Raw genomic sequence first — 13,848 nt, 5'->3', positions numbered from 1 at the left:
TATGTGCCCATCCATAAAAAAAAAAGTGTCTCACACGGCTCCGGGGTGTGAACAAAGGCCTTCTGTAGCGTATCGATGCGTTTTTTGTAAGAAAAATATCCATATTCAAAACTTAATAACTTTAATGTAGCTTGCGCCGACACAGAGTGGCCGCGGGTCCTTAAAAAGTCTTAAAATGTCTTAAATTCAGATTCAGTAGGTCTTAAATATTTTTGGTCACATTACCACAAAAATTTCTCCCCCAACAAATATTAAAAACATGCAGATTTAAGTATGTAAAAGCTGACCGAAAACATTTAATAAGGTAAAAAAATATATATTGACCTTTATAAAGGTAAATGACAGCGATGATATTGTTTTCTTTTTACATTTAAACGTGTTAAATATTACATATACTTATGTAATATAATGTGTATTTCCATCACAGGCTTGGTCTTAAATTTCACATAAGGTGGTATTAAAAAGGTCTTAAAGTCTTCAATTTAACTTGTTCATATCTGTAGACACCCTGCAACAGTTGTATATGGAAGCAGCTCCGGGCGGATGGCGTATAAGGTCAGCTTTGCGCATGCGCCGGTGAGTCTCGTGAAAACCAACGTTTGTTAACAGGAGTAAAGGAAGCAAAGTTTCCTTACTTTAGCAAAGGAAAACCAGTCTCCTCTTGGCTTATATCGAAATCCTCCGACATTCTTCTTTACAAATCCTTTTTTTGTTTTGTACTTATAATAAGTGATCGTTATTTTGTTTTGATCTCTCCCCTGCGCTTCCGCTTGCGTCATTTCTGAGCGGCGCATGCGCAATGCTGACCTCATATGTCATCCACCCGGAACTGCTTCAGTTTACAACAGTGAGCGCAAGATAGATTAAAGTGATTATTACGTTTTAAATATGGTTATTTTTCTTACAAAAACGCATTGATTCGCTACAGGAGGCCTTTGTTCACCCCCCGGAGCCGTGTGACACTTTTTTTTTATTTTTTATTTTTTTTATGGATGGGCACTTTTTATTTAACTTCTTTTGGACTGATGCATGCAACACCCCCTGAGTGGCATTAAACAGCTTGAAAGATCAAAGACAATTCTTAATATAATTCCGACTGGATTCGTCTGAAAGAAGAAATTCATATACACCTAGGATGGCTTGAGGGTGAGTAATTTATGGGCTAATTTTTGGGTGAACTAACCCTTTAAAAGTAATGCATTTATTCAAAAAATATTCAGGCATTTAGTTGCCATCTAGTGGTGCAAAAATAATTTGTGTTTCTGATCTAGTTTTGTATTTATAGATGTTATTAGAGAATATGAAGAATTTTAGCATCTCTTGTGACTAGGCACAATCAATAACTGGCAAGACATGTGTTTGTGTTTTTTTTTATCAGCTGAGAGGGTGGAGTTTAGAGGCAGCTGACGAGATGAGGAGCCTGCTGGGATCTGAGGCTGTGGAGATGCAGGTGTTCGGTGAGGACGGAGACACGCTGTTAGTGGATCTGAAGAAAACGCCAATGGTGTCTCTGCGGGAGCACCTGGTGTTCATGGAGCTGGCCAGGTATGTAATTGTCCCATCTGGGGCTCCCAGTTCCATCCTTACAGCATTGTTTAATCTTCATCTGTAGGGGTGCTCCGATCAGGATTTTTGAGGCCGATCACAGAAAGCAGTATCTGCAGATACGATCACCGATACTGATCATTTTTTTAATGCCTTATTTTTAACATGTGGAATTATTTATAGTAATACTCCAATCAAGATTTTTAGACATTTATTCAGGGACTGAATTTCATTTTTGAAAATGGGGGGAATTTCCCTCTTATAGGTGACTCTTGTGAGAGGGGATTTTTCTTTTAATTTGAGGAGTGGAGGGGGAGCGTTTTTTTTATTTTTATTTTTTTATCTCACCTAAATGTTCGATGATGAAGTGCATTTTTGTTTTTACACTCGTGCAGTTGTTGCACAATAGCTTACACGCAGCACAACACAGTTGCTCAAGCAAGTGGCAAAATATTTAAACTACGTTTGTTACGTTATCACAAAAATTCTAAATTAAAACTTACCACTGACAGAAACAGACAGCTCTACTGCCTTTTCTTTTGCATTTAAATCTTTATTACAAGCAATCCCGCGGTTAATAAAGAACTTTGTTTTCCTACATCCACGAGTGCCATCTATCTTTTCCTTTTTCATCTAAAAGTGATCTTTTCCTTTAAAACTAGCCAACAAGCCATATGTGTTGACTGTGAAACACAGACTTTAATTATATGCATTTATGGTGTAGTTACTACATTTTCATATTTACCGCAAACAATACGCTGTCACTTTCATTCAGCGCTGCTGCAGACTGCTCATGGAACGCACTGCCGGACCGAAACCGTGTGCCGTGGGAACGATTTAAAATCCGTTAACATGAGCGTGGAAAAAAATATGCACTGCATACTGAGTGTGTGAACCTGGCATTATGTGTGTGCGCTGCGAGTGTGCATGAGGGCTCAGTCTCCAGGAGAGCGCGCAAGTGCTGAATGGTTAAACACTGGCAAGAATTGAAAAGAAATGCAATTCATAAACTTTAGTGACGATGCAACACTGCTTCGATTGTGCAAGTGATAATTCCTATGGCTATGTCAACTGTGCAGTGTGCAGCTCGCTTATAGTGCAGATGTGATTTGAAGCCATGTGCGCATTTTGAGAGGGAAAGAGAGAGTGCATGCAGTGATTTCACTCTTGCTGTTTGTGAAATTATGTCTCACAGAAAGTTTTCAAATTACTTTATAAGTTATTTAATGAAGAAATATGAATTGTACCTCACCTTCAGCATTATAATTATTTTACCCACGCTGGACAGGGACTGAGACGGTGCTGCATGTCATGCCAAATCTCTCATAGCAGGCACTGCATCAAGCTTGAGATCGGCCTTTATAGAGACCGCCGATCAAACATCCCAAAGCGATTATCGGCCGATAGTGATCGGTAGCCGATCAATCGGAGCACCCCTATTTCATCTGTTTGGTTATATCTGGGTTTCTTCTGCTTTTTTCAGTACATTCAACAATTAAACCTATAACTCGAGAGCATTTTGAGACTAAATTGTAGAACATGATTTATAAAATAAGTAGAAATAAATGCTACAAATGGCCTAAAGTATGCTGGATAAAAAGGTTCCATTTGTTCTATTGAGTTCTTTGACACAAAGAACTTCTAGTATAAATGGGCTAGGAAGGTACAGGTTATATATTAGCTAGGACTGTCAAGAGAAAAATATTTTTAATTTAATTAATTATATGACGTGGTAATTAATCGTACATCAAATTTGGCTGGGAAATTACCCCCAAAAGATAAAAAAAGATGGAAAAAAAAAAGAAAGAAAGATACAAAAAGTAGCTTTAGAAAGAAATATTTTATTTGATTCAACATAACATTTATTACACTAACTAAATTTAAGGGGGTCTGAATACTTTCCGTACCCACTGTATATATATTTTTGGGGTGCTGTTAGGCCTTTTTTATTAGATGGGACCGTTGAGAGCAGGCAACAAAGTATTGGGTTGAGAGAGGTGGGGCGGGATCGGCAGAGGACCTAGATACGGAAATCGAACTCGGGTCGCTGTGAGCACAGTTGTGCTATATGTCGGCGCAACAAACCACTAGGTTATCGGCGCCAACACACATTAACTTTTAAGATCGAATGGATTAACATAAACTATGGAACTTTTTTCCTGTCTTCATAGTGGTGACCAAAAGAGTTACCAACATTGTTCGAAATGTCTTATGTTTCGCAAAAGTAAGTCATAAAGGTTTGAAACGACATGAGTTTGAGTAAACTAAAACTGCCAGTAGAGGACTTTAAATGCCTTAATGAGTAAGTCTTGGAGACATTAGATTTGTTCAGATGGCTGATTCATTCAGGAATGAAGTAAATGTCTCTTTATGAATGGGCCATTGAATCATTGGTTCACCTGATTCGCTCAACGTGGATTCATTCAGAAGCAAAACACTGCAGACAATGTTGTCTAAAATATAACACAAAATTAACTTATTTAACCGTTATATAAAATGTTACATGTGAAATATTTGGTCTGATTCCCAACAGGCAACCCTTTATAAATATGTCTTGAATGCACTGTAAATATCTTACACTGTATGAATGAATATAAATTAAAGAAGGAAAAAAGCAGAAGTGCCTGAACTTCCCAAAAGAAATAAAAAGCAGGGATGTGATTTTTCCTTATTAATACGGATTTCTGTATTTTTCGACGCGTTCACGTACACTGTGCAGACAGAGCGAGAATAGCACTGCATGGTTACTGCATGATAACTGAAATCGCGCAAATGGCCTTAAGCTATTAACTGACTAAAACTTCAAAAAGTTTTTCTAAAACATGGACGGAATGGTCCAGAGAGTGCTGCACGAGCTCACGGCGCCATCTGCAGGACAATTAAAAGCGTTCAAATTATGTCTGGGCGATAATTCGATAACGATAATTATCACTATATAATTTTCCTCGATAAAGTGATATGAAGAGTTCGATAAATATTTGATATAAGGTTTATGCGCCAAAAGCGGAACAAAACAGCGCGACTCATTTGAATCGCGCCACATGGACCGCTTATCCGCTCGGATCAAAGTTCAAACTGCCGCGAGCTCACTAGAGCAGATGCGTTTACTCGGTCACGCGAGCATTAAGCAGCGCTGTGAGATCCAGTTTGAAGCACTTGAATTCAGCGATGAACACAAATGACTCTGTGATTTAAACTAGTTTAAAGCCAAACAAGAGAAACACTGTGCAACGAGACAGAAAGAGGGCTTTTCAATCTACAAATCGCCATTATTTACCATGGATTTACTGTAGTAACACTCACTGTACCATTGTATTGTGACAGAAATTTAGGATATTCACACTGAATTTTATTAAAGAGTAATGGTAGCAGTGTTCGAACTATACCGTGGACTTTGGGGGAGTCCACTTGATTTTTTTTTTTTATAACGGGGGGGTTCGTCTGCTTGCGCGTGGGGACTTACAAAGACACATAACAGCTACAAGTGTATGCACTACCTGCTTTATGCAAGCACTATATAGGATAAATCACTATACAGGATTTACCCTATTATCACTGAATTTTATTAAAAGAATAATGGTATATAATTGTAGTATGTATTTGTGATTAAGCTATAGCATGTGTGCATTTATACTGAATGTTTTTAGACTACTGTTTTTCATACAAATAGGCTACCTAAAAACCATATAGTTATATTTTTACCATGGTATTGAGGTGCTATATGTGTGGTTTTAACTGTGTTTATCATAATTTAAATATATGTTACTATGGGAGACCGATGCTTCATTTAAAAATAAATAAATAAAAACTTGGTCAGAATAAATTTAACCATTTAAAACTGAGGTTGCTACAATTTTTAGAGCTGTTACTGATTTTGATAATGAACAAAAATTTACCTCTGCAAAGTGATATAATTATTATTAATATTATCAGGCAACCCAAACCTGTTTCTTGATTTGAAACAATATCACTCATTAGAACATGCAGAAACTAAGAAATTACATTTTCTATTTAGTTATTTATTTTAAGGAGAATTAATGGCCTGGTTTCTACAACTTTCACTTTGGAGCAAAAATCTGGCTTTAAACTCTAAAGAAATAAAGATTTGACATTTATCGTGATAATTATCGGTATCAACTGATGTGAAAAAAATTATCGTGATAAATTTTTTGGCCGTATCACCCAGCGCTATTTCAAATGATTCAAAGCGCCAAACGCGAGTAGAATCAGCGCAGAGACGTGTTACTCGACCCGGTGACTTTTTATGAATGGCGGTGAAAATTTTGCTAGTGCTGTCATAATTCACAACGGCTGTGATGTAGTTATATAATAGGTTGTAGTCTGACGCGCTACATGTCTGCTGTTACAGTACTGTTTTTAGTTTCGATTCACTGTTAGTGCTAGCTGCGCTTGGTTTGAGCCGCTTTAATTTGCATTTGGGAACGCAACATTCGTCATTAGAAACGTTTATAAATCAGTTGTTTACAAAGAAGTTTCAGTGTCACATAATCCTTCAGAAATCATTCTAATATGCTTATTTGCTGATCAAGAAACATTTCTCATTATTATCAATGTTAAAAACAGTTTTGCTGCTTAATATTTTTGTGGAAACAACGATACCACACAAACATTTGTATAAGATTTTAAAAAAGAGAGAAATTAATCATTTTATTCATCATGCATGAAAGTGACAAAAAGTGAGTGAAGACATTTAAAATTATTTCTATTTAATAAATGCATTAACAAATGTAATTAATATATTAGATAAATGCAAATAAATGCTGTTCATTAAACTTTATATTTATCAAAAAATCCTGAAAAATAGTGTATCACCATTTCCACACAAAATATGAAGCAGCAAAATTTTCAACATTGATAATAATCAGAAATGTTTCTTTAATCAAATAAATTGTAATGATTTCTAAAAGATCATGTGATACTGAAAACTGGAGTAATGATGAAGAAAATTCTGCTTTACATCATAGGAATAACATTTAGAGGTCGACCGATCGGCCGATTTTTGGCATTTTTTAATTAATCGGCATCGGCCGTTTGTGCAGCAAATTAGGCCGATTTATAGGCAGGCGCATCTGCGGGCAGCTAAGTGTTCTTGCGGAACGCCGGAGAATCTCTCTCTGGCTGCGTGAGACGGAGCAGCTCACGCTCTGTAGCCGCTTCTGGTTCACACACAGCTTCAGCTAATGATGGCAGGGCAAAACGGACCGTTTCGAAAGCGTAATTACGTTTTACCCTACTAGAATTGATGCCGGAACGTTATCATATTCATAAGTGTAAGTCATTTGCATGTGTAAGTAGAAACATGCAATTCAGACGAAACTTCTGGGCTGATTATAACGTGCACGATAACTTTCCTCATGAAATGTGTGTGTGGGTCCGACAATAGCATCCACGATGTCATCGCTCGTGGTCAGAGCACTTAAGCAGTTATGAGCAGCAGGCTGTGTAATATGTGTAAAGTCTTTTCACTTGGCCATTTGACTTATAGAAGTGTCCAGTGTTTCCCATACATTGAGTTATTATTTGTGGCGGCTCGTCACAACAGATGGACCACCACAAATAGATTTTCCAAAAGTCTTATACTTCCTTGAATAAACTGAGCACTGCACGTTTCAAAATTAAAATGCAGCGCGGGTGTTTTTATATGAATGTATCTTTGAAAAGAACCGACCATCTTCAGAAAAGCTTCTATGTCATTTTCATTTCGTCTTTCCTGTGATGCCTGATAAAGTAGCTTATTAGATAACAGCCGTTACCGGGGAAACCGCTATATCTCCGCTCCAACAGCGCCTCCTGCTGGCAGAGAATGAATTTGCATTTGTAAGTCTGGGAAACACCGTGTCTGTCAGCAAACATAAACAAAAAGCATGCTTCAGAACTGTTTTGAGAAGGTGCTTAAGTTTTGAGCCATGAATTATTACTCTGAATTAGGCTACTACTACTATTACAGGCCAGTGAAAAACCCATATCGGTCGACCTCTAATAACATTACATTTTATAATATATTAAAATTGAAAACTTTTTTTTTTATTTTATTTTTTTTAATATTTCACAATATTGCAGATTTTTTTTTGATGACCAGAAGATATTTATTTCAAAATCATTAATTGTGATGTTTCCAAACTTTTGGCAGGTACTTTAATAATAATAACAATTCTATATTCATTACTATAATATATTATAGTACTTTATTATAATATATTATATTATATTGTTATCATGATTGGTCAGATTTTCCTTTTTTGTCTCTAGCTCAGGGGTTTTCAACCTGTGGGGCACGCCCCACAGCCTGTCAAGGTGGGCGCTAGCATCAGTTAATTCAGAGACGTTCCCTTGAGAATTTATGAATATGAGTTAAACAAATCTTTAGCCATCCACTAGGGGTCAATCTGATTCCCACTGCTAGTCGACAGTTAGAGCAGAGTTGGCTCGAGTATCTAATGTTAATCAAAAAGAGCAAAAGAAAAATTGTTCGCTGCTTTAATAGCTTTAATGGATATTTGCTTTTTTGTTAATGTTAATAAAGTAATTCGGTGTGACTACAGTAATACCGGGGGGGGCACGAGTGAAATTAGACAAACTTGGGGGGGCGCATGTCCTAAAAGGTTGAAAACCCCTGCTCTAGCTGATCACATGCCTGAAAAAGCTTATTGGTCAACCATGACTCAAAACAGAATAAAACCAAATTTACATTTTGTTAACATTGACAGTGTTGCTATATGACTTCTGTACAGATTCTACTCTCCTATAGTCGTCCCTGGCAGTGCGCCCCTACTCTTCTACCCATCAGTTCGCCCTGCACTCAATGTTGAGGTCAATGCTATGGTTTCTCATGTGAACACACCGTCAGACTTCTATGTACAACTAGTGAGTATAAAAACACATTTATTATAACGTCAAAATGAAATTAACTGAAAATGAGATTTACACATCCTTGGTGAATGCAGGTTGAAAATATGGAGTACCTGCTGTTGCACTCAAAGCTCCAGGACTGTTACAGTCGTCCCCAGGCACACAGTGAGTTCCAGGTCTACTGCCCTTCTCTCTCACAGGCCTGCGTCGCTTGCTATGACCAAGAATGGTGCAGGGTTCAAGTCATAGGTGCGTTCATGTGTGTACAATATATCAGACATGTAAACATACAATAAAAGAAAGCCAGTGTCACTTTGATACAATGTATAAAGGTCAAGAGGATTGCCTGTGTTTATATTTCAGGTTTCCCTGGTGGTCGGATGGTTGAGGTTCGGTATGTGGACTTTGGCTACAGAAAGACACTCTCTGTAAAAGATCTGAGACAGATAAAGGACGAGTTCTTTGCTTTGCCAGAAATGGTAAGATTTAGGTTTACGTGTGTACTGTGATACTATGATGGATAAAATTTTATATTGGTTTAAAGGGGGAACAATATGAATGAAACTTATGGGCTCGAAATTAACTTTTTTACTTTGTAGCACTGGTGCAATTTTCGGGAGCATATGCGACCAAAATGGTCGCAATTTCGAGCCTTGAACTTACTTGACAGCTGTTCCTACATCAATATCACATTGGTCTTAATGAATAATACTTGCCAGTGCATGACGATTGTGCAGAGAAAATTACCCCACAGCACCACATAGTACCACCAACAGTGTAACCAGTTTGAACGTGGATACTGTACTGCTGTGGAAATTATGATACTGTGGCAAGTCTGTCAAAGCAGGTCTTTAAAACACACCTGAACGATACCTCTGATAAATAACAAACTTAAAGAAGTCTGTCTATCCATTTGTTTTTAGGCTTTGTGGTGCAGTCTGAATGATGTGGTCAGTCCGCAGGAAACATGGAGTGATGAAGCCTGTGTTGTGTTCAAGGAACTTGTGGAGCATAAACTTATCACCGTTGTGGCGAAAAGTAAGTTTACTCCTACATGCATAAACACAAAGACATCCGAAATATATCACTGCTTTTAAACAATGATGTATTGTCCATAATAATGTGTGCACTGTGACATCATTATTAACCGTAATTTGGAGAGTAATGTGGTATACTGTACATCTTTGCTTGAATCTCTCACTTTTATGCAGAGCTTGTGCCTGGCACTAGACCTGTGCCTGTGTGTCTATATGAGATTGGTGATGATTGCACTGGAGCCAGTATTGGAGAAATACTGGTCAGAAATGGTCTCGCTGTTTCCAGTAAACAGTAAGTCATGAAAAAGAGACCATCTGAACGATCAATCTATCGATCTATCTATCTATCTGTATTTCATTAGTTCTTTCATTCTGTCTCTTTTACTTTTTTCTTTCTTACTGTACTTCCTCTTGCTTCTTCTTTGAGGCTAAGTCCATTGTATTCAATATTAATTTTCTCCTGCTTCATCAGGAGCCAGATTAAAGACGCCCAGCCCTTGGAGACGACCGTATGGGACCCTCCGTTTGAAGAGGAGCCTCTGTCTGTTGTTCTGACTTCTCCTCCTGCTTCTGAAGAGCTGAAGCCCAGCCTGATTCTGCCCACATGTGTCAAAGACATCAAAGTTCGTGTGACACATGTCACCTCTCCTGGAAACATCTATGTGCAGCTGCTGCAGTTTGACGGCCAGCTGAAGAGGTGCCCTATTTCCTCAGTATATAATTGTACATTAGTGTTGGTCGATATGCTCCAGTCATATTGTCCCATCGTTAGCCTATAAGATCGCCGATACACGATATTATCATGCTAATTTTTTTAAATTATTCACTTTGATTCATGGGCAGAGAGTGAACCAACTCCAGGGTACGGCTAAAAGTAGCCTAATGTTAGTGTAATTTAATAACGACACATTATATCTCTGCAGTCAAGTAGGATATGGATGTTCTAAAATATATTTAATATGACTGAATTTGTATTTAACAGGATAACAATTTAATAGAAATTGTTACGTAGTTTATGCTGAGAGAATTAGTGAGAGAACCGAATTCAGTCAGCGAGCGTACACTGAACAACAAAACTATGGTGTTTCAGCGATGGCTAATCTGAACGCGTCTGATTGGCCATTGCATTTATAAACTCAACGGATTTGTGTGTTATTGTTTATAACGCACAACACTATAAAAAAACATGGTGGAATGAATAAGCCCTAATATAATAATAATAATAATAATCATCGTCTTGATATCATCAAAGGCATCAGCCACAGGCGATATCTTTAACTATTGTCGATACACAATACTATCGTCTATCGGCACAACCCTATTGTACATCAAACTTCTTTTAAAAATTCTAAATAAAGTCCTGTTTTCAGTGATGCATCTATTTAGGTCAAGACGATGATGTTCAGTCGTAACGTTGCCATTTTTGCATGCAATGTTTGCAGAATCCACGACACACTGAAGGGTCTCTTCTCTAAGTCAGAGCCACAGGAGATGCTCTGGGAAGCAGAGATGTTCTGTGCTGCCAACAACACTGGGGTTTGGGAAAGAGGAAAAGTGTGCAGTGTGTCCACTAATGGTGTTGTAGAGGTGCACTGTGCACACACTTTCATAGAAAAAAATCCCACTCTTTTCAGATTTATTCAACTATTTCATTTGCGTGTTGTTTTCTTTATAGGTTTTGCGTTGTGACTTTGGTAATAAAGTGAATCTCCATGTAAACAATCTCAGACCACTCAGTCCTGATCTGATCGGATCTTTCTTACTCGAATGTAACCTCAGTGGTGTAAGGTAAACAATCTGATAGAAGCTCTTTTTTTCTCACAGTCACAGATGTGCATGCGCAGTTTACATACATTTACGTACACTTTGCAGAACCTGCAAAGTGTTAATCATTTTACTAGGGTAAATTGTACTTATTGTCTTCTGTAAATTGAAAAGTGCGAAAAGATGCATCTCAAAATTATACAGTTACTGTTGTAAAGCAGAAGATGCTGTAAAACCAAAGAATGAATGTGCAGGACCAGGAGGACCTTATTTGTTTTATTTCTTGTCTTTTATTACATTTTTTTTTTTATTTATGATCTCCGTTTTTTTCAAATGATTAACATTTAAACAGTCCACTATTTTACTACAACTTCAAACAAGACTAACCCAGTCAGATTTGTGATGTATTACTGCTTTTTAGTGTTTCATAATGTCAAGTTGTTTTTGAACTTTTGTCATTTCATATTGATTTTATTCCTTCCTGTTCATGTTTACCTTCCTCTCCAACTCTCAGGCCAGCTGGTGGTCGCTCCACATGGACAGCCACAGCGTGTGACTTCATCTCTCACTACTTGACCGGTGCCATGGCTGTAATGACCATAAAGGTTAGAACAAATGTATGGGATCAAATTCCCACCAAATGTATTGCAGTCACGAGAAAAAAAAATAACAAGCATGAAACCAAAATTTAAAAATGCAAGTAGAAATATGAAAATGATCTGTGACCCTTGTTTGCTATTCTGAAAACTTTGCCTTCGTTTTATCCATGACTGCAAAACATTTTGCGGGAATTTGATCCCATATGAATGTAAAGGAGTTATAAAATTATGGAAAAGTTATCTCTGTTACAAACAATTCCTGTCTCTGAGTCTTTGTGTATTTTTCCTCTCAGGACCCATCCGCCATGCCAGTGCTGGTGTCTCTGTTCTGTTCAAACCGTGCTGGTCAAAACGTCAGTTTCGCCGATTTCCTCATCAGTGAAGGACTTGCTCTAAAAGAGAGAAAGTAAGAAAAAAAAAGTTTCTGATCATACACATGACCGTTAATGTTAATCTCGGTGTATGCTAAGTGAACTGTTTTCCTAGGGCTGCTTCCATATCTGAGACGGTCTTCTCAGAGCAGTGTGTGTTGAGTGAGAAGATTCCTGAGCCACAGAGAATCACGAGTCCACCTCAGACACCACCCACACCCACCCCTCGCATCAACCCACCACCAGAGAGAGTGCAGACACACTCATACCCCCCTCCAGAGCTGCCTCCCTGCGGACACACGCTCATGAGCATCTCAGCCATCTCCGAACAAGGTGTAATTTATGCAATGACACACCAAGCAGGTGTGTGCCATTTTATTTCTCACTAAAACAGTCAGTAATTTTGTTTTTATGACAATATTCTATCATTACTTTCATCCTTTCAAACTGAGCATTTTTGCTGCTAAACCTTTAAGACTATGTAAATGACATCTGTTAGGATTGGCTAGTAGCAGCTACTCCTGCAAAGTTACTGAATACTGAAAACTCGTGTATGTGGGCAGTCATGAGTTAATGACTGTGGTAATATGTTATTGAAAATGCTTAAAAGCTCCATAATACAGATTTTTTTTCTGTCGTATTCAGTGTGTGAGTTTGATCGCTTACGGGAGCGGCTGCAACAGCACATTAAAACCCTGCCAAGACAGAAGAACTACAACTGGAAAGGAGTTTTGGGATGTGCTGTCATGGGAACCGACATGTTCTGGTACAGAGGTCAGGTGCAGGAGGTCATTGGAGGACACGTGAAGGTCAGTGTGCTTTCACAGCACTGTATCACTTTCATATTTAAGTGAATTTATTTCATAATCTCAAATGTAAACATCTTGGGTCATATTGTTTTGTTACCAGTTTGTTGTAATTGTTCCAGGTCCAATATGTGGATCAGGGACTTGTGGAGAGTATCCCGGTTTGTCATGTGTACCCCATGGTTCTCTGTGAGGATGTGCCGCAGCTCTGTGTGCCCTGTCAGATAAATGGAGTCATACCGGTACGCGTCTGTGTGCTAATTTGAATTTGATTGCTTCCAATTTAAACTGGCAAATGTGGTCATCCTTACAGTTCACTCTTAACACAGGGATTTCCAAACATTTTTGTCAGCTGAAACTTTTTTTTACCTAATATAATATATCAATAGCTTAATAATACATTGTAACACATTTACTTTTTTTTTTTTTTTTTTTTTTTTTTTTTTTGGTCAATGGGCACATCACTTAAAGCTAAACAATTTTTTATAATTTACTTATCAGCTTTTCATCAACTCATGAATCCCTATTTTAACCTGATAGCTGAGATTTCTACGTTTATTTCATGTGACAATTTCCCCTTAAAGGGGTCCTATGATGTGATTTCAAGTTTTCCTTTCTCTTTGGAGTGTTACAAGTGTGCAACGCATTTTATAGACGACAGTTTTTTTTAACCTAGAAGAGTACAAGGCTGGCTGTGCACAAAGGCTATTTCTAAAAAAAATGTAAAAAAAAGGGTCAATTCCGAATTTGCTATAACAATCTGGCGCTTCTGAATCAGCCACTGTAAGTATGTTTTGTTATTAGTTTAAGTATTTGCTATTGACTGTTCAAATGCGGAGTTTTGCGCAGTGCAGAG

The 13,848-nt window shown here is 37.8% G+C and overlaps 1 protein-coding gene across 1 annotated transcript in view; it reads left to right on the top strand.

Moving 5' to 3' along the window:
* rnf17 (ring finger protein 17) overlaps nt 1-13,848 on the top strand; it is a 39,588-nt gene that overhangs the window by 15,505 nt on the left and 10,235 nt on the right. Inside the window, exons 15-28 of the mRNA XM_016454333.1 lie at nt 1,379-1,545; nt 8,298-8,430; nt 8,511-8,664; nt 8,779-8,894; nt 9,339-9,453; nt 9,627-9,744; nt 9,925-10,149; nt 10,895-11,039; nt 11,128-11,240; nt 11,731-11,821; nt 12,109-12,221; nt 12,302-12,549; nt 12,832-12,995; nt 13,115-13,234. Coding sequence (XP_016309819.1) covers nt 1,379-1,545; nt 8,298-8,430; nt 8,511-8,664; nt 8,779-8,894; nt 9,339-9,453; nt 9,627-9,744; nt 9,925-10,149; nt 10,895-11,039; nt 11,128-11,240; nt 11,731-11,821; nt 12,109-12,221; nt 12,302-12,549; nt 12,832-12,995; nt 13,115-13,234 — 2,022 coding nt within the window. The remainder of the gene's footprint in view (nt 1-1,378; nt 1,546-8,297; nt 8,431-8,510; nt 8,665-8,778; nt 8,895-9,338; nt 9,454-9,626; nt 9,745-9,924; nt 10,150-10,894; nt 11,040-11,127; nt 11,241-11,730; nt 11,822-12,108; nt 12,222-12,301; nt 12,550-12,831; nt 12,996-13,114; nt 13,235-13,848) is intronic.

Source organism: Sinocyclocheilus anshuiensis, unplaced genomic scaffold, assembly GCF_001515605.1.
Source record: "Sinocyclocheilus anshuiensis isolate Anshui unplaced genomic scaffold, SAMN03320099.WGS_v1.1 scaffold976, whole genome shotgun sequence".
In the NCBI taxonomy this organism is placed as follows: Eukaryota; Metazoa; Chordata; class Actinopteri; order Cypriniformes; family Cyprinidae; genus Sinocyclocheilus; species Sinocyclocheilus anshuiensis.
Note: the sequence above shows the minus strand (reverse complement) of the source record. Positions and strands in the feature narration are given on the sequence as shown.